Below are 26,149 nucleotides of genomic sequence, written 5' to 3'. Positions count from 1 at the left end.
CCACCCTATCCAACCCCCTGATCATTTTGTATGCCTCCATTAAGTCTCCTCTTAACCTTCTTCTCTCCAACGAAAACAACCTCAAGTCCATCAGCCTTTCCTCATAAGATTTCCCCTCCATACCAGGCAACATCCTGGTAAATCTCCTCTGCACCCGCTCCAAAGCCTCCACGTCCTTCCTATAATGCGGTGACCAGAACTGTACGCAATACTCCAAATGCGGCCGTACCAGAGTTCTGTACAGCTGCAACATGACCTCCCGACTCCGGAACTCAATCCCTCTACCAATAAAGGCCAACACTCCATAGGCCTTCTTCACAACCCTATCAACCTGGGTGGCAACTTTCAGGGATCTATGTACATGGACACCTAGATCCCTCTGCTCATCCACACTTTCAAGAACTTTACCATTAGCAAAATATTCCGCATTCCTGTTATTCCTTCCAAAGTGAATCACCTCACACTTCTCTACATTAAACTCCATTTGCCACCTCTCAGCCCAGCTCTGCAGCTTATCTATATCCCTCTGTAACCTGCTACATCCTTCCACACTATCGACAACACCACCGACTTTAGTATCGTCTGCAAATTTACTCACCCACCCTTCTGCGCCTTCCTCTAGGTCATTGATAAAAATGACAAACAGCAACGGCCCCAGAACAGATCCTTGTGGTACTCCACTTGTGACTGTACTCCATTCTGAACATTTCCCATCAACCACCACCCTCTGTCTTCTTTCAGCTAGCCAATTTCTGATCCACATCTCTAAATCACCCTCAATCCCCAGCCTCCGTATTTTCTGCAATAGCCTACCGTGGGGAACCTTATCAAACGCTTTGCTGAAATCCATATACACCACATCAACTGCTCTACCCTCATCTACCTGTTCAGTCACCTTCTCAAAGAACTCAATAAGGTTTGTGAGGCATGACCTTCCCTTCACAAAGCCATGCTGACTATCCCTGATCATATTATTCCTATCTAGATGATTATAAATCTTGTCTCTTATAATCCCCTCCAAGACTTTACCCACTACAGACGTGAGGCTCACCGGTCTATAGTTGCCGGGGTTGTCTCTGCTCCCCTTTTTGAACAAAGGGACCACATCTGCTGTCCTCCAGTCCTCTGGCACTATTCCTGTAGCCAATGATGACATAAAAATCAAAGCCAAAGGTCCAGCAATCTCTTCCCTGGCCTCCCAGAGAATCCTAGGATAAATCCCATCAGGTCCCGGGGACTTATCTATTTTAAGCCTGTCCAGAATTGCCAACACCTCTTCCCTACATACCTCAATGCCATCTATTCTATTAGCCTGGGGCTCAGCATTCTCCTCCACAACATTATCTTTTTCCTGAGTGAATACTGACGAAAAATATTCATTTAGTATCTCGCCTATCTCTTCAGACTCCACACACAATTTCCCATCCCTGTCCTTGACTGGTCCTACTCTTTCCCTAGTCATTCGCTTATTCCTGACATACCTAGAGAAAGCTTTTGGGTTTTCCTTGATCCTTCCTGCCAAATACTTCTCATGTCCCCTCCTTGCTCGTCTTAGCTCTCTCTTTAGATCCTTCCTCGCTACCTTGTAACTATCCATCGCCCCAACTGAAACTTCACACCTCATCTTCACATCGGCCTCCTTCTTCCTCTTAACAAGAGATTCCACTTCCTTGGTAAACCATGGTTCCCTCGCTCGACGCCTTCCTCCCTGCCTGACCGGTACATACTTATCAAGAACACGCAGTAGCTGATCCTTGAACAAGCCCCACTTATCCAGTGTGCCCAACACTTGCAGCCTACTTCTCCACCTTATCCCCCCCAAGTCACGTCTAATGGCATCATAATTGCCCTTCCCCCAGCTATAACTCTTGCCCTGCGGTGTATACTTATCCCTTTCCATCATTAATGTAAACATCACCGAATTGTGGTCACTGTCCCCAAAGTGCTCTCCTACCTCCAAATCCAACACCTGGCCTGGTTCATTACCCAAAACCAAATCCAACGTGGCCTCGCCTCTTGTTGGCCTGTCAACATATTGTTTCAGGAAACCCGCCTGCACACACTGTACAAAAAATGACCCATCTATTGTACTCGAACTATATTTTTTCCAGTCAATATTTGGAAAGTTAAAGTCTCCCATAATAACTACCCTGTTACTTTCGCTCTTATCCAGAATTATCTTCGCCATCCTTTCCTCTACATCCCTAGAGTTATTAGGAGGCCTATAAAAAACTCCCAACAGGGTGACCTCTCCTTTCCTGTTTCTAACTTCAGCCCATACTACCTCGGAAGAAGAGTCCCCATCTAGCATCCTCTCCGCCACCGTAATACTGTTCTTGACTAGCAGCGCCACACCTCCCCCTCTTTTGCCTCCTTCTCTGAGCTTACTAAAAGACCTAAACCCCGGAACCTGCAACATCCATTCCTGTCCCTGCTCTATCCATGTCTCCGAAATGGCCACAACATCGAAGTCCCAGGTACCAACCCATGCTGCCAGTTCCCCTACCTTGTTTCGTATACTCCTGGCATTGAAGAAGGCACACTTCAAACCACCTACCTGAACACTGGCCCCCTCCTGCGACGTCAAATCTGTGCTCCTGACCTCTATACTCTCATTCTCCCTTACCCTAAAACTACAATCCAGGTTCCCATGCCCCTGCTGCATTAGTTTAAACCCCCCCAAAGAGCACTAACAAATCTCCCCCCCAGGATATTTGTGCCCCTCAGGTTCAGATGTAGACCATCCTGTCTGTAGAGGTCCCACCTTCTCCAGAAAGAGCCCCAGTTATCCAGAAATCTGAATCCCTCCCGCCTGCACCATCCCTGTAGCCACGTGTTTACATGCTCTCCCTCCCTATTCCTCATCTCACTATCACGTGGCACGGTCAACAACCCAGAGATAACAACTCTGTTTGTTCTAGTTCTGAGCTTCCATCCTAGCTCCCTGAAAGCCTGCCTGACATCCTTGTCCCCTTTCCTACCTATGTCGTTAGTGCCAATGTGGACCACGACTTGGGGCTGCTCCCCCTCCCCCTAAGGACCCGGAAAACACGATCCGAGACATCACGTACCCTTGCACCTGGGAGACAACATACCAAACGTGAGTCTCTCACGCTCCCACAAAATCTCCTATCTGTGCCCCTGACTATAGAGTCCCCAATTACTAATGCTCTGCTCCTCTCCCCCCTTCCCTTCTGAGCAACAGGGACAGACTCCGTGCCAGAGGCCCGTACCCCATGGCTTACCCCTGGTAAGTCGTCCCCCCCACAAGTATCCAAAGCGGTATACTTGTTTCTCAGGGGAATGACCGCAGGGGATCCCTGCACTGACTGCTTTTTCCCAGTCCTTCTTACAGTTACCCACCTATCTCCAATCTTTGGTGTAACTAATTCCCTGAAGCTGCTATCTATGACCCCTTCTGCCGCCCAAATGATCCGAAGTTCTTCCAACTCCAGCTCCAGTTCCCTAACTCGGTCTTGGAGGAGCTGGAGATGGCAGCACTTCCTGCAGGTAAAATCAGCAGGGACACTAACTGCATCCCTCACCTCAAACATCCTGCAGGAGGAACATTGCACTCCCTTCCCTGCCATTCCTCTAACTTTCTACCAAGATCTGGCTAACAACTAAATTAAATTTTTTATAAAAAACAATAATAATATAATAAAATATGGTACTTACCTCAGACCAATGGGTTTTATTATTAGGTTAGAGGAGGAGGGCGGGGGGGGAGACACTACACGTGTAGTGTCTCGGGTTTCCTCTCCACCAGAATTTATTGGTGAAGGTCTTCCCAGACATCCGCGGGTCGACTTCCTGTTCCCGCCTAAAACACTAATTTAAAAAAAAAAATTCTCAGCTCCTGCTGAAATTGACTAACCAGCCAGCTCCACTCCCGCCGAAATCGACTGGCCTGCCCCTGCAAAGACAAGTGCTTTTAAAGGACAGACTTACCTCCCAGCAGCCACTTCCGCACTGCTCCCGCTGAAACTGACTCACCAGCTGTTCTCCCGCCGAAATCGACTGGCCTGCCCCTGCAAAGACAAGTGCTTTTAAAGGACAGACTTACCTCCCAGCAGCCACTTCCGCACTGCTCCCGCTGAAACTGACTCACCAGCTGTTCTCCCGCCGAAATCGACTGGCCTGCCCCTGCAAAGACAAGTGCTTTTAAAGGACAGACTTACCTCCCAGCAGCCACTTCCGCACTGCTCATGCTGAAACTGACTCACCAGCTGTTCTCCCGCCGAAATCGACTGAGCCAAAAGTAATCTTCCATTGGCCCCTTGAAGAGATGTATTACTAAATTCGCTTACTTTTAATGAACAACTGCAATCTTACTCTGTGCGGGAAACCACCAGCAAATACCATTTTATAACCAGGCTGTACATTCAACACATTCCCCAAGAAGCCAGCTATTGCTGCTCATTACTGGACATCCCATCTCATTAAAAGAATTCCTCAGGATATTTGCCCAATGAAGTAACAGTGAACAATACCTGGTGTTCCAGCCGGGCCTTGTTCTCCTGGGGACCCCGGGAGGCCTCTCAGTTGAGTATCGGTAAAGGTGGCAGGCAGAGGTACATCAGCTGGGAATGACAAGAAAAATCAAACAATGGCAGTCACTGAGTGAAAGCTAAAACATGTAGGTATTGTGGTAATCACCACTGTTGTATATATTAGGAGATGTGTGGTAAGGCCCTGTACTACAGGTAGGGGGGTAGTCCCTGCCTGCTGGCCCCGCTCAGTAGGCGGAGTATAACTATGTGTGCTCCCCACACAGCAGCCATTTCGCCAGCTGCTGTAGGAGGCCACACATCTTAGTGTAATAAAGCCTCAGTTGTATTTAACTCTCGTCTTTGTGTAATTGATCGTGCATCAATTGATGACACTAAAGTTTTCAGAAGATGGACGTCTGCATCAAGCCAGATCGCCTGCAGCTGGAGCCGCAATCAAGCAATGCCAAAAAGGACTTTGAACATTGGTTTTGTAAGGGCCACGAAGAATCCAGCATGAGTTTTAAGGATACAAAGTAATAACATTTATTTACTATAACATATATACATAACAGTAGCAGTAACTTCCCTTGCTACCTCCTGGTTCCTGAACTGGCCAGCTTTATTTATACTAGGAGTTTACTAGTGGTTTCTCCGCCCCCTCATTGGGGAAGCTCATACTCCCACAGGATTGTGGGATAGTCATTAGTCCCCAGCCAATGGTAAGTAGGCAGGTTATAACATCCCTCCCCCCCAAAGTCCAAGGAATCCACCGAAGACCCTGACAAAGGAGGGCGTTGGACTCGTTTGGCCGCAGGCCGGACACCATTTGCACGCGGCGCTGGATCAGGCGGCGTGTAACGAGACGGAGACCGGCGCTTCCGTGATGAACGGCGCGGTTGTATATCCACGGCCCGTGGACCCGAGGATTCCCCCTCTGATGCATCCTGTGTCTCCATCTCGGAGTCAGAGTCTGCTGCCTCCGTCATGTCAGAGACTATCTCCATTCTGTCCCGTAACGACCTGCGCAGGCTTCGAGTGAGGCACCAGTGGGAGATTGTGAGGACTACTTTCCCTTGTCTCTGGTCTCTGCGGCTGTTGAAATGAGCTCCGGGGGCGGGGAATCTTTTGAGGGGATGATCTTCTGGACCGGACGTGGTCTACATGTTTTCGCTGGAGACGACCCTGGGCTTGCACTTGGTAAGAGGGCCCGTTTGGCGAAAAATTACACCAGGAACCCATTGGGCACCACCAGCAAAATTCCGAACGAACACTGGGTCACCGGGCGCAAACTGCCGAATCGGCCGATGCCGAGAAAATCCCTGTCCCTGTCGTTCTTGTGTGCGGCGTACTTTTGCGCCAATGTCCGGGAAAACCATACTAAGGCGGGTGCGAAGTCTCCGGCCCATTAGGAGTTCTGCGGGAGCTACCCCAGTCACTGCATGGGGGGTGGTCCTGTACGTAAACAAAAAGCGAGCCAGTCTCGTGTCCATTGATCCGGAAGACTGCTTCTTTAGGCCTCTTTTGAATGTCTGCACTGCGCGCTCTGCCAACTCATTTGAAGCCGGGTGGTAAGGGGCAGTGCGGATATGGTGGATGCCGTTCATCTTCGTGAACCTCGCAAACTCCTCACTCGTGAATGGAGTGCCGTTATCCGTGACCAGCACCTTGGGGAGGCCATGCGTACTAAACGATAAACGCATCTTTTCAATTGTTGCACAGGACGTTGTCCCCTGCATCTTATGCACCTCTTGCCATTTGGACTGGGCGTCAATTAGTAGAAGGAACATGGATCCTTGAAAAGGGCCTGCGAAATCTGCATGCAAGCGTGCCCAAGGCCGCCCTGGCCATTCCCAGTGATGTAGGGGCGCAGCCGGCGGAAGCTTCTGATGCTCCTGGCAAATGGAGCAGTTTTGGGCCACCTTCTCAATGTCGGTGTCGAGGCCTGGCCACCAGACATAACTCCGGGCCAACAGTTTCATTTTGGTCACGCCTGGATGCCCATTGTGCAAGTCTGTTAGTATCAGCTCCTGGCCTTTTTCCGGGACAATCACACGCGTCCCCCACAAGATGCCGTCTTCCACGCTGAATTCTGACAGCTTGGAGGAAAATGCCCGCAACTCGCCTGGGAGCTGTCTATGCTGCCCACCATACAGGACTATGTGCCGAACCTTTGACAGGACTGGCTCCGTCTGGGTCCACTCACGGATCTGTGATGCCGTGACAGGCAAGGTGTCCATAAAATTTAGGGTTGCCACCACCTCACCGGTCGTGGGGGTCGACACGGGGCCGGTCGATAAAGGCTATCGGCTCAGTGCGTCGGCATTTGCTATCTGCGTTCCTGGTTTGTGCTCCAGAGAATACTCGTATGCAGCAAGCAACAAAGCCCAGCGCTGGATCCGTGCAGAAGCAATGGGCGGTATTGGCTTATCCTCTCTGAAAAGTCCCAGCAGGGGCTTATGATCAGTCACGATAGTGAAATGGCGGCCGTACACGTACTGGTGGAAGCGTTTCACCGCAAAAACCACTGCCACGCCCTCCTTCTCGATCTGCGCGTACTTTTTCTCCACTGCAGTCAATGTGCGGGAGGCGAAAGCTATCGGTCGTTCGGCCCCGTTCTCCATCTTGTGGGACAGGACGGCCCCAATACTATCACATGTGACGAGCAAAGGCTTTCCAGGATCATAGTGGGTTAGTAACCCAGACAACGACTATTGTTGCTTTACCCGCCGGAAAGCGGTTTCTTGCGGCTGACCCCAAACCCAGGTGTGATTTTTCTTTAGCAGAAGGTGCAAAGGGGCCAGCGTAGTTGCCAGATTGGGGAGGAACTTCCCGTAATAGTTTACGAGACCGAGAAAAGAACGAAGATGCGAAGTGTCAGTCAGGGCGGGGGCATGTTGAATTGCACGCACCTTCTCTGCGATGGGGTGCAGACCTTCGCGGTCCACCCGATAACCTAGGTAGACTACTTCCTTTGCCTGAAATACGCACTTTGTGCGACGTAAACGGACTCCAGCCTCCGAAAGGCGTCTAAGGACAGCCTCCAGATTTTCCAAATGTTCCTGCTCCGACGTCCCTGTAATCAAAACGTCGTCTAGCTGACAGCCACACGTGGTAAACCTCTCAAAATGCCCTCCATAACACGTTGAAAAATTGCGCAGGCAGAGGATACTCCAAAGGGCAACCGTGTCTATTCATACAGGCCCCGGTGTGTATTAATCATTACATATGGTCGGGAGGCAGGGTCCAGCTCCAACTGCAGGTAGGCGTGACTCATATGTAATTTTGTGAACGAGAGTCCACCTGCAAGTTTCACGTAGAGATCCTCTATGCGAGGCATGAGATATCGGTCGAGTCGGGAAACCGTATTCACTGTAAGTTTATAGTCGCCACACGAGCGAACTGTGGCATCTGGCTTCATTACAGGTACAATTGGTGCTGCCCAGTCAGCAAAACGGACGGGCTGATAATACCCAAACTCTCCAAATGAGTGAGCTCCCCTTCTACCTTCTCGAGCAAGGCGTAAGGCACTGGGCGCGCCCGGAAATAGCGTGGCTCCTGGTTCAACTTGGATACAGGCTACGGCCCCTTTTATTTTCCCCAAACCAGGCTGGAATACATCTGGGTATCGTCCTAGCACCTCAGTCAACCCTTCAGAAACTGTTTGGAGGATGTGCTGCCATTGCAACCGCAAATGGCGCAACCAGTCCCGACCCAACAGGCTGGGCCCATGGCCGCGCACCACGATAAGTGGGAAACACCCCTCCTGGCGTCCATAGACAACAGGGGTCATTGTAGTTCCTGCAATGTCCAGTGGTTCCCCCGTGTAGGTGGCCAACCTGGTCTGTGAGTCGGTTAATATAAGGGTCTGTATACCCTGCTTGATGCGGTCGAATGTCCTCTGGGCAATCACGGATACCGCTGTGCCAGTATCCAACTCCATCTCAAGCGGGTGGCCATTGACCCGTACTGTCACCTTAATGAGGGCCACACGGGGAGTTGCCACACAATGCAGCTGCAGGCAGTCGTCCTCCGTCTCCACGTCCTCAGGAGTAGTCGCCGCAGGTTCATCCACATGGAAGATACGGCCTCTGGGCTGGTCCCAGTTACAGCCCCTGAGCTGGTCCCAGTTTTGGTCGGAACGACGGCGCCTCTGGCGCCCCCAGGACCGCCATCCGTGACGGGGTCGGCGCCTACAAGTCTGACACGGACATGGCTCCTCATCCATTGGTTCTGGAGAAGGCTCCCTTCGGGGAGGAATGTCCGACGGCCACTGGCGTCGGTCCGGACGTTGCCTCGCCCAAGGTACCGCAGGAGAGCGGGGGGACGTTTTCGGACGGAAGGGGTTGCGCCCCAAGGCATGCACTTCCATTCCCTGTAGCTCCTGTACTTCTCGTTCTGCGCTCTCTCGGGACAATACTATTTGAATGGCCTGTTGAAAAGTCAATGTTGGCTCCGCTAACAACTTTCTCTGGGTGGCCGCATTGTTAATACCGCAAACCAAACGGTCGCGTAACATTTCTGACAAGGTCTCACCATAGTCACAGTACTCCGCAATCCTGCGTAGCCTGGATAGAAAATCGGCAAGAGATTCTCCAGGGGTCCTCTCAGCGGTATTAAACCGGTAACGCTGGACTATCGTGGACGGGGTTGGGTTAAAATGTTGCCCCACTATATTCACAAGTTCATCAAACGTTTTGGTGTCCGGCGCAGCTGGGTACGTAAGGCTCCTAATCACCCCAAACCAATGCTGGCCGCAGGCGGTGAGCAATATGACCACCTGGCGCTCGTTTTCAGTGATATTGTTTGCCCGGAAATAGTAACGCATCCGTTGTGTGTACTGGTTCCAGCTTTCCAGCGCAGCATCAAAAACATCCAAACATCCGTACAGAGGCATGGTTTAATAGAAAACAACTTCCAACCTGTATCCAACAAAAATCCAGGGAGGTGGCTTCAGCAGTGTAGACAGCTATTCACTTTAACCTTCGTCGCCAGTTTTGTAAGGGCCACGAAGAATCCAGCACGAGTTTTAAGGATACAAAGTAATAACATTTATTTACTATGACATATACACATAACAGTAGCAGTAACTTCCCTTGCTACATATTCCTTCCTCCTGGTTCCTGAACTGGCCAGCTTTATTTATACTAGGAGTTTACTAGTGGTTTCTCCGCACCCCTCATTGGGGAAGCTCATACTCCCACAGGATTGTGGGATAGTCATTAGTCCCCAGCCAATGGTAAGTAGGCAGGTTATAACAATTGGCTAGTTTGTTTCGAAGCTTACATCAGGTCTGCACCAGACCCAATTCCGGAAGCTCTGAAGATCCAGATTCTCTACTTGCAGCTGAGCTCCAACGTTTGTCCGCTTATCCAGGATGCGCCTACATATGATGAAGCCATGGCGCGACTGAAAGAGAACTACGCCCAGCGGACGAACACGCTCTTCGCCAGACACATATTCTCTACTTGTGGTCAGCTCCCTGGTCAGTCCGTAGAAGATTTCTGGCGTGCTTTAATTCCCCTGGTCAGAGACTGTGACTGTCAGGCCGACACGGCCACGGAACATTCGAACCTCCTCATGCGGGACGCTTTCGTCACGGGGATAGGGTCAGACCACACCCGCCAGCGACTTTTAGAGAGGGCCATGCTCGACCTCGCGGAAACCAAAAAGCTGGCGCTATCGATGACAATCGCCTCGCGCAATATCCAGGCCTACACCCCCACCGTGCGGCCCTCTCCTCCTATGCATAGTGGACTCCGCAGGCGGCTGCCCCACCGGCGACCCCACTCAGCCAATCCTATGCCTGTGCCACGCGCAAGCCAGCCAACCCCGGGGGCCCCAGATGTTACTTGTACAACCACGCTCACGATCCAGGGCATAGAATTCAGCCTCTTCCCCCTCACACTCCACCCCCTCACACTCCACCTCCCTCACACTCCACCCCCCTCACACTCCACCCCCCTCACACTCCAACCCCCCTCACACTCCACCCCCCCTCACACTCCACCCCCCTCACACTCTCTACTCCCTCCCCCCCCTCCCCCCTCCCTACTCCCTCCCCCTCCCCCCTACTCCCTCCCCCTCCCCCCCCCACTCCCTCCCTAACTCCCCTCCCCCTCCCCCCCTCCCTCCCCCTCTCCCTCCCTCCCCTTACCCACTCCCTCCCCTTACCCCACTCCCTCCCCTTCCCCCACTCCCTCCCCTTCCCCCACTCCCTCCCCTCCCGCCCCTTCCCCCACTCCCTCCCCTTCCCCCACTCCCTCCCCTTCCCCCACTCCCTCCCCTCCCTCCCCTTCCCCCACTCCCTCCCCTTCCCCCACTCCCTCCCCTTCCCCCACTCCCTCCCCCCTCCCCCACTCCCTCCCCCCACTCCCTCCCCCTCCCCCCCACTCCCTCCCCCCACTCCCTCCCCCTTCCCCCACTCCCTCTCCCTCTCCCTTCCCCCACTCCCTCCCCCTCCCCCTTCCCCCACTCCCTCCCCCTTCCCGCACTCCCTCCCCCTTCCCCCACTCCCTCCCCCTTCCCCCACTCCCTCCCCTTCCCCCACTCCCTCCCCTTACCCCACTCCCTCCCCTTACCCCACTCCCTCCCCTTACCCCACTCCCTCCCCTTACCCCACTCCCTCCCCTTACCCCACTCCCTCCCCTTACCCCACTCCCTCCCCTTACCCCACTCCCTCCCCTTCCCCCACTCCCTCCCCTCCCGCCCCTTCCCCCACTCCCTCCCCTTCCCCCACTCCCTCCCCTCCCTCCCCTTCCCCCCAACTCCCTCCCCTTCCCCCACTCCCTCCCCTTCCCCCACTCCCTCCCCTTCCCCCACTCCCTCCCCTCCCTCCCCTTCCCCCACTCCCTCCCCTTCCCCCACTCCCTCCCCTTCCCCCACTCCCTCCCCTTCCCGCCCACTCCCTCCCCCTTCCCCCCACTCCCTCCCCCCCACTCCCTCCCCCTTCCCCCACTCCCTCTCCCTCTCCCTTCCCCCACTCCCTCCCCCTCCCCTTCCCCCACTCCCTCCCCCTTCCCCCACTCCCTCCCCCTTCCCGCACTCCCTCCCCCTTCCCCCACTCCCTCCCCCTTCCCCCACTCCCTCCCCTTACCCCACTCCCTCCCCTTACCCCACTCCCTCCCCTTCCCCCACTCCCTCCCCTTCCCCCACTCCCTCCCCTCCCGCCCCTTCCCCCACTCCCTCCCCTCCCCCCACTCCCTCCCCTTCCCCACTCCCTCCCCTTCCCCCACTCCCTCCCCTTCCCCCACTCCCTCCCCTCCCTCCCCTTCCCCCACTCCCTCCCCTCCCGCCCCTTCCCCCACTCCCTCCCCTCCCCCCACTCCCTCCCCTTCCCCCACTCCCTCCCCTTCCCCCACTCCCTCCCCTCCCTCCCCTTCCCCCACTCCCTCCCCTTCCCCCACTCCCTCCCCTTCCCCCACTCCCTCCCCTTCCCCCACTCCCTCCCCTTCCCCCAACTCCCTCCCCCTTCCCCCACTCCCTCCCCCTTCCCCCACTCCCTCCCCCTTCCCCCACTCCCTCCCCTTCCCCCACTCCCTCCCCCTTCCCCCACTCCCTCCCCTTCCCCCACTCCCTCCCCCTTCCCCCACTCCCTCCCCCTTCCCCCACTCCCTCCCCCTTCCCCCACTCCCTCCCCCTTCCCCCACTCCCTCCCCCACTCCCTCCCCCACTCCCTCCCCCTTCCCCCACTCCCTCCCCCCCACTCCCTCCCCCTTCCCCCACTCCCTCCCCCCCACTCCCTCCCCCTTCCCCCACTCCCTCCCCCCCACTCCCTCCCCCTTCCCCCACTCCCTCCCCCCCACTCCCTCCCCCTTCCCCCACTCCCTCTCCCTCTCCCTTCCCCCACTCCCTCCCCCTCCCCCCACTCCCTCCCCCTTCCCCCACTCCCTCCCCCTTCCCCCACTCCCTCCCCCTTCCCCCACTCCCTCCCCCTTCCCCCACTCCCTCCCCCCCCACTCCCTCCCCCTTCCCCCACTCCCTCCCCCTTCCCCACTCCCTCCCCCTTCCCCCACTCCCTCCCCCCCCCACTCCCTCCCCCTTCCCCCACTCCCCCCCCCCACTCCCTCCCCCCCACTCCCTCCCCTTCCCCCACTCCCTCCCCCCCCACTCCCTCCCCCTTCCCCCACTCCCTCCCCCCCACTCCCTCCCCCTTCCCCCACTCCCTCCCCCCCCCCCACTCCCTCCCCCTTCCCCCACTCCCTCCCCCTTCCCCCACTCCCTCCACCCCCACTCCCTCCCCCTTCCCCCACTCCCTCCCCCCCCCACCTCCCTCCCCCTTCCCCCACTCCCTCCCCCTTCCCCCACTCCCTCCCCCTTCCCCCACTCCCTCCCCCTTCCCCCACTCCCTCCCCCTTCCCCCACTCCCTCCTCCCTCCCCCCCCACTCCCTCCCCCTTCCCCCACTCCCTCCCCCTTCCCCCACTCCCTCCTCCCTCCCCCACTCCCTCCCCCCACTCCCTCCCCCCTCCCCCCACTCCCTCCCCCTCCCCCCACTCCCTCCCCCCTCCCCCTCCCCCCACTTCCCTCCCCCCTCCCCCCACTCCCTCCCCCCTCCCCCCACTCCCTCCCCCTTCCCCCACTCCCTCCCCCCTCCCCCACTCCCTCCCCCCTCCCCCCTCCCCCCACTCCCTCCCCCCTCCCCCACTCCCTCCCCCCTCCCCCCACTCCCTCCCCCCTCCCCCACTCCCTCCCACCCTCCCCCACTCCCTCCCCCCTCCCCCACTCCCTCCCCCCTCCCCCACTCCTCCCCCCTCCCCCACTCCCTCCCCCTTCCCCCACTCCCCTCCCCCGTCCCCCACTCCCTCCCCCCTCCCCCACTCCCTCCCCCCTCCCCCACTCCCTCCCCCCTCCCCCACTCCCTCCCCCCTCCCCCACTCCCTCCCCCCTCCCCCACTCCCTCCCCCTTCCCCCACTCCCTCCCCCCTCCCCCACTCCCTCCCCCCCTCCCCCACTCCTCCCCCTCCCCCACTCCCTCCCCCCCTCCCCCACTCCCTCCCCCTCCCCCACTCCCTCCCCCTTCCCCCACTCCCTCCCCCTTCCCCCACTCCCTCCCCCTTCCCCCACTCCCTCCCCCTTCCCCCACTCCCTCCCCCCTCCCTCCCCCACCCCCCCACTCCCTCCCCCTTCCCCCACTCCCTCCCCCCTCCCCCACTCCCTCCCCCCTCCCCCACTCCCTCCCCTTCCCCCACTCCCTCCCCTTCCCCCACTCCCTCCCCCTTCGCCCACTCCCTCCCCCTTCCCCCACTCCCTCCCCCTTCCCCCACTCCCTCCCCCTTCCCCCACTCCCTCCCCCTTCCCCCACTCCCTCCCCCCACTCCCTCCCCCTTCCCCCACTCCCTCCCCCCACTCCCTCCCCCTTCCCCCACTCCCTTCCCTTCCCCCACTCCTCCCCCCTTCCCCCACTCCCTCCCCCTTCCCCCACTCCCTCCCCCTTCCCCCACTCCCTCCCCCTTCCCCCACTCCCTCCCCCACTCCCTCCCCCTTCCCCACTCCCTCCCCCTTCCCCCACTCCCTCCCCCACTCCCTCCCCCTTCCCCCACTCCCTCCCCCTTCCCCCACTCCCTCCCCCTTCCCCCACTCCCTCACCCACTCCCTCCCCCTTCCCCACTCCCTCCCCCCACTCCCTCCCCCACTCCCTCCCCCTTCCCCCACTCCCTCCCCCACTCCCTCCCCCACTCCCTCCCCCTTCCCCCACTCCCTCCCCCCTTCCCCCACTCCCTCCCCCTTCCCCACTCCCTCCCCCTTCCCCCACTCCCTCCCCCCTCCCCCACTCCCTCCCCCCTCCCCCACTCCCTCCCCCCTCCCCCACTCCCTCCCCCCTCCCCCACTCCCTCCCCCCTCCCCCACTCCCTCCCCCCTCCCCCAACTCCCTCCCCCACTCCCTCCCCCACTCCCCCACTCCCTCCCCCTTCCCCCACTCCCTCCCCCCTTCCCCCACTCCCTCCCCCTTCCCCCACTCCCTCCCCCTTCCCCCACTCCCTCCCCCCTCCCCCTTCCCCCACTCCCTCCCCCTTCCCCCACTCCCTCCCCCTTCCCCCACTCCCTCCCCCCTCCCCCACTCCCTCCCCCCTCCCCACTCCCTCCCCCCTCCCCCACTCCCTCCCCCCTCCCCCACTCCCTCCCCCTCCCCCACTCCCTCCCCCCTCCCCCACTCCCTCCCCCACTCCCCCACTCCCTCCCCCACTCCCTCCCCCCTTCCCCCACTCCCTCCCCCTTCCCCACTCCCTCCCCCACTCCCTCCCCCACTCCCTCCCCCACTCCCTCCCCCACTCCCTCCCCCTCCCCCACTCCCTCCCCCCTCCCCCACTCCCTCCCCCCTCCCCCACTCCCTCCCCCCTCCCCCACTCCCCTCCCCCCACTCCCCCACTCCCGCCCCCTCCCCCACTCCCTCCCCCACTCCCTCCCCCACTCCCTCCCGCCCCACTCCCTCCCCTTCCCCCACTCCCTCCCCCTTCCCCCACTCCCTCCCCCTTCCCCCACTCCCTCCCCCCTCCCCCACTCCCTCCCCCCTCCCCCACTCCCTCCCCCTTCCCCACTCCCCTCCCCCCTCCCCTCCCCCACTCCCTCCCCCCTCCCCCACTCCTCCCCCCTCCCCCACTCCCTCCCCCCCCTCCCCTCACTCCTCCCCCACTCCCTCCCCCACTCCTCCCCCACTCCCTCCCCCTTCCCCACTCCCTCCCCCTTCCCCCACTCCCTCCCCCTTCCCCCACTCCCTCCCCCCTCCCCCACTCCCTCCCCTCCCCCAACTCCCTCCCCCCTTCCCCCACTCCCTCCCCCCTCCCCCACTCCCTCCCCCTTCCCCCACTCCCTCCCCCTTCCCCCACTCCCTCCCCCTTCCCCACTCCCTCCCCTCCCCCACTCCCCTCCCCCACTCCCTCCCCCTTCCCCCACTCCCTCCCCCTTCCCCCACTCCCTCCCCCCTCCCCCACTCCCTCCCCCTTCCCCACTCCCTCCCCCCTCCCCCACTCCCTCCCCCACTCCCTCCCCCCTCCCCCACCCCACTCCCTCCCCCTCCCCCACTCCCTCCCCCTTCCCCGACTCCCTCCCCCCTCCCCCACTCCCTCCCCCCTCCCCCACTCCCTCCCCTTCCCCCACTCCCTCCCCTTCCCCCACTCCCTCCCCCTTCCCCCACTCCCTCCCCCTCCCTCCCCCACTCCCTCCCCCCTCCCCCTCCCCCACTCCCTCCCCCCTCCCCCACTCCCTCCCCCTTCCCCCACTCCCTCCCCCCTCCCCCACTCCCTCCCCCCTCCCCCACTCCCTCCCCCTCCCCCACTCCCTCCCCCTTCCCCCACTCCCTCCCCCCTCCCCCACTCCCTAGCCCCTCCCCCACTCCCTCCCCCACTCCCTCCCCCACTCCCTCCCCTTGCCCCACTCCCTCCCCCCTCCCCCCTCCCCTCCCCCCTTCCCCCACTCCCTCCCCCTTCCCCACTCCCTCCCCCTTCCCCCACTCCCTCCCCCCACTCCCTCCCCCTTCCCCCACTCCCTCCCCCTTCCCCCACTCCCTCCCCTCCCCCTTCCCCCACTCCCTCCCCCTCCCCCACTCCCTCCCCCCTCCCCCACTCCCTCCCCCCTCCCCCACTCCCTCCCCCCTCCCCCACTCCCTCCCCCCTCCCCCACTCCCTCCCCCTTCCCCCACTCCCTCCCCCACTCCCTCCCCTTCCCCACTCCCTCCCCCACTCCCTCCCCCTTCCCCCACTCCCTCCCCCTTCCCCCACTCCCTCCCCCTTCCCCCACTCCCTCCCCCCTCCCCCACTCCCTCCCCCTTCCCCCACTCCCTCCCCACTCCTCCCCCACTCCCTCCCCCACTCCCTCCCCACTCCCTCCCCCTTCCCCCACTCCCTCCCCCCTCCCCCACTCCCTCCCCCCTCCCCCACTCCCTCCCCCTCCCTCCCCCTCCCCCACCCCTCCCCCACTCCCTCCCCTTCCCCCACTCCCTCCCCTTCCCCCACTCCCTCCCCCACTCCCTCCCCCTTCCCCCACTCCCTCCCCCTTCCCCCACTCCCTCCCCCTCCCCCACTCCCTCCCCCTTCCCCCACTCCCTCCCCCTTCCCCCACTCCCTCCCCCCTCCCCCACTCCCTCCCCCACCCCTCCCCCACTCCCTCCCCTTCCCCCACTCCCTCCCCTACCCCACTCCCTCCCCTTCCCCCACTCCCTCCCCTCCCTCCCTTCCCCCACTCCCTCCCTCCCTCCCCTTCCCCCACTCCCTCCCCCTCCCCCTTCCCCCACTCCCTCCCCCCTCCCCCACTCCCTCCCCCCTTCCCCCACCCCTTCCCCACTCCCTCCCCTTCCCCCACTCCCTCCCCCCACTCCCCCTCCCCCCTTCCCCCCACTCCCTCCCCCTTCCCCCACTCCCTCCCCCCTTCCCCCACTCCCTCACCCCTCCCCCACTCCCTCCCCTTCCCCCACTCCCTCCCCCCTTCCCCCCACTCCCTCCCCCACTCCCTCCCCCTTCCCCCACTCCCTCCCCCCTCCCCCACTCCCTCCCCCACTCCCTCCCCCCTTCCCCCACTCCCTCCCCCTTCCCCCACTCCCCTCCCCCCTTCCCCCACTCCCTCCCCCTTCCCCCACTCCCTCCCCCCTCCCCCACTCCCTCCCCCCTCCCCCACTCCCTCCCCCTTCCCCACTCCCTCCCCCCTCCCCCACTCCCTCCCCCTTCCCCCACTCCCTCCCCCCTCCCCCACTCCTCCTCCCCCTTCCCCCACTCCCTCCCCCTCCCCCACTCCCTCCCCCCTCCCCCACTCCCTCCCCCTCCCCCACTCCCTCCCCCCTCCCCCACTCCCTCCCCCTTCCCCCACTCCCTCCCCCTTCCCCCACTCCCTCCCCCTTCCCCCACTCCCTCCCCCCTCCCCCACTCCTCCCCCCTCCCCCACTCCCCTCCCCCCTCCCCCACTCCCTCCCCCTTCCCCCACTCCCTCCCCCCTCCCCCACTCCCCCACTCCCTCCCCCTCCCCCACTCCCTCCCCCTCCCCCACTCCCTCCCCCCTCCCCCACTCCCTCCCCCTTCCCCCACTCCCTCCCCCTCCCCACACTCCCTCCCCCCTCCCCCACTCCCTCCCCCCTCCCCCACTCCCTCCCCCTCCCCCACTCCCTCCCCCCTCCCCCACTCCCTCCCCCCTCCCCCACTCCCTCCCCCCTTCCCCCACTCCCTCCCCCTTCCCCCACTCCCTCCCCCACTCCCTCCCCCTTCCCCCACTCCCTCCCCCTTCCCCCACTCCCTCCCCGCTCCCCCACTCCCTCCCCCTTCCCCCACTCCCTCCCCCCTCCCCCACTCCCTCCCCCCTCCCCACTCCCTCCCCCCTCCCCCACTCCCTCCCCCCTCCCCCCTCCCCACTCCCTCCCCCTTCCCCCACTCCCTCCCCCACTCCCTCCCCCTTCCCCCACTCCCTCCCCCTTCCCCCACTCCCTCCCCCCTTCCCCCACTCCCTCCCCCCTCCCCCACTCCCTCCCCCACTCCCTCCCCCTTCCCCCACTCCCTCCCCCCTCCCCACTCCCTCCCCCCTCCCTCCCCCCTCCCCCACTCCCTCCCCCACTCCCTCCCCCCTCCCCCACTCCCTCCCCCACTCCCTCCCCCCTCCCCCACCCACTCCCTCCCCCCTCCCCCACTCCCTCCCCTTCCCCACTCCCTCCCCCCTCCCCCACCCCCTCCCCCCTCCCCCACTCCCTCCCCTTCCCCCACTCCCTCCCCCTCCCCCACTCCCTCCCCACTCCCTCCCCCTTCCCCCACTCCCTCCCCCTCCCCCACTCCCTCCCCCCTCCCTCCCCCCTCCCCCACTCCCTCCCCCACTCCCTCCCCCCTCCCCCACTCCCTCCCCCACTCCCTCCCCCCTCCCCACCCACTCCCTCCCCCCTCCCCCACTCCCTCCCCTCCCTCCCCCCTCCCCACTCCTCCCCCTCCCCCACCCCCTCCCCCCTCCCCCACTCCCTCCCCTTCCCCCACTCCCTCCCCCTTCCCCCACTCCCCTCCCCCACTCCCTCCCCCTTCCCCCACTCCCTCCCCCTTCCCCCACTCCCTCCCCCCTCCCCCTCCCCTTCCCCCACTCCCTCCCCTTCCCCCACTCCCTCCCCCACTCCCTCCCCCTTCCCCCACTCCCTCCCCCTTCCCCACTCCCTCCCCCACTCCCTCCCCCTTCCCCCACTCCCTCCCCCTTCCCCCACTCCCTCCCCCCTCCCCCCTCCCCCACTCCCTCCCCCACTCCCTCCCCCTTCCCCACTCCCTCCCCCCTCCCCCACTCCCTCCCCCCTCCCCCACTCCCTCCCCCCTCCCCCACTCCCTCCCCCTTCCCCACTCCCTCCCCCCACTCCCTCCCCCCTCCCCCACTCCTAGCCCCTCCCCACTCCCTCCCCCACCCCTCCCCCACTCCCTAGCCCCTCCCCCACTCCCTCCCCACCCCTCCCCCACTCCCTCCCCTGCCCCCACTCCCTCCCCCCTCCCCCACTCCCTCCCCCTTCCCCCACTCCCTCCCCCACTCCCCCACTCCCTCCCCTTGCCCCACTCCCTCCCCCCTCCCCCACTCCCTCCCCCTTCCCCCACTCCCTCCCCCTTCCCCCACTCCCTCCCCCACTCCCTCCCCCTTCCCCCACTCCCTCCCCCTTCCCCCACTCCCTCCCCACTCCCTCCCCTTCCCCCACTCCCTCCCCCTTCCCCCACTCCCTCCCCCTTCCCCCACTCCCTCCCCCTCCCCCACTCCCACCCCCTCCCCACTCCCTCCCCCCTCCCCCACTCCCTCCCCCCTCCCCACTCCCTCCCCCCTCCCCCACTCCCTCCCCCCTCCCCCACTCCCTCCCCCCTTCCCCACTCCCTCCCCCACTCCCTCCCCCACTCCCTCCCCCTTCCCCCTCCACTCCCCTCCCCCACTCCCCTCCCCCTTCCCCCACTCCCTCCCCCTTCCCCCACTCCCTCCCCCCTCCCCCACTCCCTCCCCCTTCCCCCACTCCCTCCTCCCTCCCCCACTCCCCTCCCCCACTCCCTCCCCCACTCCCTCCCCACTCCCTCCCCCACTCCCTCCCCCCTCCCCACTCCCTCCCCCCTCCCCCACTCCCTCCCCCCTCCCCTCCCCCCTCCCCCACTCCCTCCCCCACTCCCTCCCCCCTCCCTCCCCCTCCCCCACCCCTCCCCCCACTCCCTCCCCTTCCCCCACTCCCTCCCCTTCCCCACTCCCTCCCCCACTCCCTCCCCCTTCCCCCACTCCCCTCCCCCCTTCCCCCACTCCCTCCCCCTTCCCCACTCCCTCCCCCCTCCCCCACTCCCCCCCTCCCCCACTCCCTCCCCCACCCCTCCCCACTCCCTCACCCCACTCCCTCCCCTTCCCCCACTCCCTCCCCCTTCCCCCACTCCCTCCCCTCCCTCCCCCTTCCCCCACTCCCTCCCCTCCCTCCCCTTCCCCACTCCCTCCCCTCCCTCCCCTTCCCCCACTCCCTCCCCCCTCCCCTTCCCCACTCCCTCCCCCCTCCCCCACTCCCTCCCCCTTCCCCCACCCCTTCCCCCACTCCCTCCCCCTTCCCCCACTCCCCTCCCCCACTCCCTCCCCCTTCCCCCACTCCCTCCCCCTTCCCCCACTCCCTCACCCCTCCCCCACTCCCTCCCCCTTCCCCCACTCCCTCACCCCTCCCCCACTCCCTCCCCCTTCCCCCACTCCCTCCCCCTTCCCCCACTCCCTCCCCCTTCCCCCACTCCCTCCCCCCTCCCCCACTCCCTCCCCCTTCCCCCACTCCCTCACCCCTCCCCCACTCCCTCCCCCTTCCCCCACTCCCTCCCCCTTCCCCCACTCCTCCCCCACTCCCCTCCCCCTTCCCCACTCCCTCCCCCCTCCAGCCACTCCCTCCCCCTTCCCCACTCCCTCTCCCTTCCCCCACTCCCTCCCCCCTTCCCCCACTCCCTCCCCCCTCCCCCACTCCCTCCCCCTTCCCCCACTCCCTCCCCCCCCTACCCCCACTCCCTCCCCCCCCTACCCCCACTCCCTCCCCCTTCCCCCACTCCCTCCCCCTCCCCCACTCCCTCCCCCTCCCCCACTCCCTCCCCCTCCCCACTCCCTCCCCCTTCCCCCACTCCCTCCCCCTTCCCCCACTCCCTCCCCCACTCCCTCCCCCTTCCCCACTCCCTCCCCCTTCCCCACTCCCTCCCCCTTCCCCCACTCCCTCCCCCCTCCCCCACTCCCTCCCCCTTCCCCCACTCCCTCCCCCTCCCCACTCCCTCCCCCCTCCCCACTCCCTCCCCCCTCCCCCACTCCCTCCCCCTTCCCCCACTCCCTCCCCTCCCTCCCCTTCCCCCACTCCCTCCCTCCCTCCCCTTCCCCCACTCCCTCCCCTTCCCCCACTCCCTCCCCCTTCCCCCACTCCCTCCCCCTTCCCCCACTCCCTCCCCCTTCCCCCACTCCCTCCCCTTCCCCACTCCCTCCCCCACTCCCTCCCCCCTCCCCCACTCCCTCCCCCACTCCCTCCCCCTTCCCCCACTCCCTCCCCCTTCCCCCACTCCCTCCCCCTTCCCCCACTCCCTCCCCCTTCCCCCACTCCTCCCCCTTCCCCCACTCCCCCACTCCCTCCCCCACTCCCTCCCCCCTCCCCCACTCCCTCCCCCTTCCCCCACTCCCTCCCCTTCCCCCACTCCCTCCCCTTCCCCCACTCCCTCCCCCTTCCCCCACTCCCTCCCCTTCCCCCACTCCCTCCCCCTTCCCCCACCTTCCCCATCCCCCTTCCCCCACTCCCTCCCCCTTCCCCCACTCCCTCCCCCTTCCCCCACTCCCTCCCCCTTCCCCCACTCCCTCCCCCTTCCCCACTCCCTCCCCCTTCCCCCACTCCCTCCCCCTTCCCCCACTCCCTCCCCCTTCCCCCACTCCCTCCCCCTTCCCCCACGCCCTCCCCCTCCCCACTCCCTCCCCCTTCCCCCACTCCCTCCCCCTCCCCCACTCCCTCCCCCTTCCCCCACTCCCTCCCCCTCCCCCCACTCCCTCCCCCCTCCCCCACTCCCTCCCCCTCCCCCACTCCCTCCCCCCTCCCCCACTCCCTCCCCCCTCCCCCACTCCCCTCCCCCTCCCCCACTCCCTCCCCCCTCCCCCACTCCCTCCCCCACTCCCTCCCCCCTCCCCCACTCCCTCCCCCCTTCCCCCACTCCCTCCCCCCTCCCCCACTCCCTCCCCCTTCCCCCACTCCCTCCCCCTTCCCCCACTCCCTCCCCCTTCCCCCACTCCCCTCCCCCACTCCCTCCCCCTTCCCCCACTCCCTCCCCCTCCCCCACTCCCTCCCCCTCCCCCACTCCCTCCCCCACTCCCTCCCCCTTCCCCCACTCCCTCCCCCACTCCCTCCCCCTTCCCCCACTCCCTCCCCCTTCCCCCACTCCCTCCCCCCTCCCCCACTCCCTCCCCCCTCCCCCACTCCCTCCCCCCTCCCCCACTCCCTCCCCCCTCCCCCACTCCCTCCCCCCTCCCCCACTCCCTCCCCCTCCCCCACTCCCCCACTCCCTCCCCCTTCCCCACTCCCTCCCCCCTCCCCCACTCCCTCCCCCTTCCCCCACTCCCTCCCCCCTTCCCCCACTCCCTCCCCCCTCCCCCACTCCCTCCCCCTCCCCCTTCCCCCACTCCCTCCCCCCTCCCCCACTCCCTCCCCCTCCCCCACTCCCTCCCCCCTCCCCCACTCCCTCCCCCCTCCCCCACTCCCTCCCCCCTCCCCCTCCCCACTCCCTCCCCCCCTTCCCCCACTCCCTCCCCCTCCCCACTCCCTCCCCCACCCCTCCCCCCACTCCCTCCCCTTCCCCCACTCCCTCCCCTTCCCCCACTCCCTCCCCCTTCCCCCACTCCCTCCCCTTCCCCACTCCCTCCCCTCCCTCCCCTTCCCCCACTCCCTCCCCTTCCCCCACTCCCTCCCCCTCCCTCCCCCTTCCCCCACTCCCTCCCCTTCCCCCACTCCCTCCCCCTTCCCCCACTCCCTCCCCTTCCCCCACTCCCTCCCCCCTCCCTCCCCCTTCCCCCACTCCCTCCCCCTTCCCCCCACTCCCTCCCCCTTCCCCCACTCCCTCCCCTTCCCCCACTCCCTCCCCTCCCTCCCCTTCCCCACTCCCTCCCCCCTCCCCCACTCCCTCCCCCCTCCCCTTCCCCCACTCCCTCCCCCTTCCCCCACTCCCTCCCCCACTCCCTCCCCCTCTCCCTCCCCTCCCCCTTCCCCCACTCCCTCCCCCTTCCCCCTTCCCCCACTCCCTCCCCCTTCCCCCACTCCCTCCCCCACTCCCTCCCACTCTCCCTCCCCCTTCCCCTTCCCCCACTCCCTCCCCCTTCCCCCACTCCCCTCCCCCACTCCCTCCCCCTCTCCCTCCCCCTTCCCCCACTCCCTCCCCCTTCCCTCCCCACTCCCTCCCCCTTCCCCCACTCCCTCCCCCACTCCCTCCCCCACTCCCTCCCCCACTCCCTCCCCCTCCCTCCCTCCCCCTCCCCCTCCCCCTTCCCCCACTCCCTCCCCCCACTCCCTCCCCCTTCCCCCACTCCCTCCCCCTTCCCCCACTCCCTCCCCCTTCCCCCACTCCCTCCCCCTTCCCCTTCCCCCACTCCCTCCCCCCTCCCCCACTCCCTCCCCCACTCCCTCCCCCCTCCCCCACTCCCTCCCCTCCCTCCCTCCCTCCCCTTCCCCACTCCCTCCCCTTCCCCCACTCCCTCCCCCTTCCCCACTCCCTCCCCCACTCCCCTCCTCCCCTTCCCCCACTCCCTCCCCCTTCCCCCACTCCCTCCCCCTTCCCCCACTCCCTCCCCCTTCCCCACTCCCTCCCTCCCCTTCCCCCACTCCCTCCCCCTTCCCCCACTCCCTCCCCCCTCCCTCCACTCCCTCCCCCTCCACTCCCTCCCCCTTCCCCCACTCCCTCCCCCTCCACTCCACTCCCTCCCCCTCCCACTCCCCTCCCCCTTCCCCCACTCCCTCCCCCTTCCCCCACTCCCTCCCCCTTCCCCCACTCCCTCCCCCTTCCCCCACTCCCTCCCCCTTCCCCCACTCCCTCCCCCTTCCCCCACTCCCTCCCCCTTCCCCCACTCCCTCCCCCTTCCCCCACTCCCTCCCCCTTCCCCCACTCCCTCCCCCACTCCCTCCACTCCCTCCCCACTCCCTCCCCCTTCCCCCACTCCCTCCCCCTCCCCACTCCCTCCCCCACTCCTCCCCCCCACTCCCTCCCCCTTCCCCCCCACTCCCTCCCCCTTCCCCCCCCACTCCCTCCCCCTTCCCCCACTCCCTCCCCTTCCCCCACTCCCTCCCCCTCCCCTTCCCCCACTCCCTCCCCTTCCCCCACTCCCTCCCCCCTTCCCCCACTCCCTCCCCCTTCCCCCACTCCCCTCCCCTTCCCCCACTCCCTCTCCCTTCCCCCACTCCCTCTCCCTTCCCCCACTCCCTCTCCCTTCCCCCACTCCCTCCCCCTCCCCCTTCCCCCACTCCCTCCCCCTTCCCCCACTCCCTCCCCCTCCCCTTCCCCCACTCCCTCCCCCTTCCCCCACTCCCTCCCCCTTCCCCCACTCCCTCTCCCTTCCCCCACTCCCTCTCCCTTCCCCCACTCCCTCTCCCTTCCCCCACTCCCTCCCCCTTCCCCCACTCCCTCCCCCCTTCCCCCACTCCCTCCCCCTTCCCCACTCCCTCTCCCTCTCCCTCCCCCTCCCCCACTCCCTCCCCCCTCCCCCACTCCCTCCCCCTTCCCCCACTCCCTCCCCCTTCCCCACTCCCTCCCCCCTCCCCCTCCCTCCCCCTCCCCCACTCCCTCCCCCCTCCCCACTCCCTCCCCCCTCCCCCACTCCCTCCCCCCTCCCCTTCCCCCACTCCCTCCCCCTTCCCCCACTCCCTCCCCCTCCCCACTCCCTCCCCCACCCCTCCCCCACTCCTCCCCTTCCCCCACTCCCTCCCCTTCCCCCACTCCCTCCCCTTCCCCCACTCCCTCCCCTTCCCCACTCCCTCCCCTCCCTCCCCTTCCCCCACTCCCTCCCCCTTCCCCCACTCCCTCCCTCCCTCCCCTTCCCCCACTCCCTCCCCTTCCCCCACTCCCTCCCCTTCCCCACTCCCTCCCCCTTCCCCCACTCCCTCCCCTCCCTCCCCTTCCCCACTCCCTCCCCCTTCCCCCACTCCCTCCCCTTCCCCCACTCCCTCCCCTTCCCCCACTCCCTCCCCCTCCCCTCCCCTTCCCCCACTCCCTCCCCTCCCTCCCCTTCCCCCACTCCCTCCCCCTCCCCCACTCCCTCCCTCCCCTTCCCCCACTCCCTCCCCCTCCCCACTCCCTCCCCCACTCCCTCCCCCTCCCCTCCCCCTTCCCCCACTCCCTCCCCCTTCCCCTTCCCCCACTCCCTCCCCCTTCCCCCACTCCCTCCCCCACTCCCCTCTCCCCACTCCCTCCCCCTTCCCCCACTCCCTCCCCCCTTCCCCCACTTCCCCTCCCCCTTCCCCCACTCCCTCCCCCACTCCCTCCCACTCCCTCCCCCACTCCCTCCCCCTCTCCCTCCCCCCTCCCCCTCCCCCCTCCCCCACTCCCTCCCCCACTCCCTCCCCCTTCCCCCACTCCCTCCCCCTTCCCCACTCCCTCCCTCCCCTTCCCCCACTCCCTCCCCCTCCCCCTTCCCCACTCCTCCCCCCTCCCCACTCCCTCCCCCTCCCCCACTCCCTCCCCCACTCCCCTCCCCTCCTCCCCCACTCCCTCCCCACTCCCTCCCCTTCCCCCACTCCCTCCCCTTCCCCCACTCCCTCCCCTTCCCCCCCTCCCTCCCCTTCCCCCACTCCCTCCCCTTCCCCCACTCCCTCCCCCTTCCCCCACTCCCTCCCCCTTCCCCCACTCCCTCCCCCTTCCCCCACTCCCTCCCCCTTCCCCCACTCCCTCCCCCTTCCCCCACTCCCTCCCCCTTCCCCCACTCCCTCCCCCTTCCCCCACTCCCTCCCCCTCCACTCCACTCCCTCCCCTCCACTCCCTCCCCCTTCCCCCACTCCCTCCCCCTTCCCCCACTCCCTCCCCCTCCCCCACTCCCTCTCCCTCCCCCACTCCCTCCCCCTTCCCCCACTCCCTCCCCCACTCCCCTCCCCACTCCCCCTCCCCTTCCCCCACTCCCTCCCCCCTTCCCCCACTCCCTCCCCCTTCCCCCACTCCCTCCCCCTTCCCCCACTCCCTCCCCCTTCCCCCACTCCCTCTCCCTTCCCCCACTCCCTCCCCTCCCCCACTCCCTCCCCCCCTCCCCTTCCCCACTCCCTCCCCCTTCCCCCACCTCCCCTTCCCCCACTCCCTCCCCCTCCCTCCCCTTCCCCACTCCTCCCCCTTCCCCCACTCCCTCCCCCTCCCCCACTCCCTCCCCCTCCCCCACTCCCTCCCCCTTCCCCCACTCCCTCCCCCTTCCCCACTCCCTCCCTCCCTCCCCCACTCCCTCCCCCCTCCCCACTCCCCTCCCCCCTTCCCCCACTCCCTCCCCCCTCCCCCACTCCCTCCCCTCCCCCCTCCCCCACTCCCTCCCCCTTCCCCCCACTCCCTCCCCCCTCCCCACTCCCTCCCCCACTCCCTCCCCCCCACTCCCTCCCCTTCCCCCACTCCCTCCCCTCCCCCACTCCCTCCCCTTCCCCCACTCCCTCCCCCTTCCCCACTCCCTCCCCTCCCTCCCTTCCCCCACTCCCTCCCCCTTCCCCCACTCCTCCCCCTCCTCCCCTTCCCCCACTCCCTCCCCTTCCCC

The 26,149-nt window shown here is 65.5% G+C and overlaps 1 protein-coding gene across 3 annotated transcripts in view; it reads right to left on the bottom strand.

Annotated features, from left to right (window-relative positions):
* LOC140386627 (collagen alpha-1(XXVI) chain-like) overlaps positions 1-26,149 on the bottom strand; it is a 472,629-nt gene that overhangs the window by 111,590 nt on the left and 334,890 nt on the right. For all 3 annotated transcript variants that reach the window (XM_072469109.1, XM_072469110.1, XM_072469111.1), the window contains one exon: positions 4,494-4,583. In XM_072469109.1, the coding sequence (XP_072325210.1) occupies positions 4,494-4,583 (90 nt within the window). The remainder of the gene's footprint in view (positions 1-4,493; positions 4,584-26,149) is intronic.

The sequence above is a fragment of the Scyliorhinus torazame genome, chromosome 12, assembly GCF_047496885.1.
Source record: "Scyliorhinus torazame isolate Kashiwa2021f chromosome 12, sScyTor2.1, whole genome shotgun sequence".
NCBI classification, from domain to species: Eukaryota; Metazoa; Chordata; class Chondrichthyes; order Carcharhiniformes; family Scyliorhinidae; genus Scyliorhinus; species Scyliorhinus torazame.
This window is presented reverse-complemented; position numbering and strand designations above follow the sequence as displayed.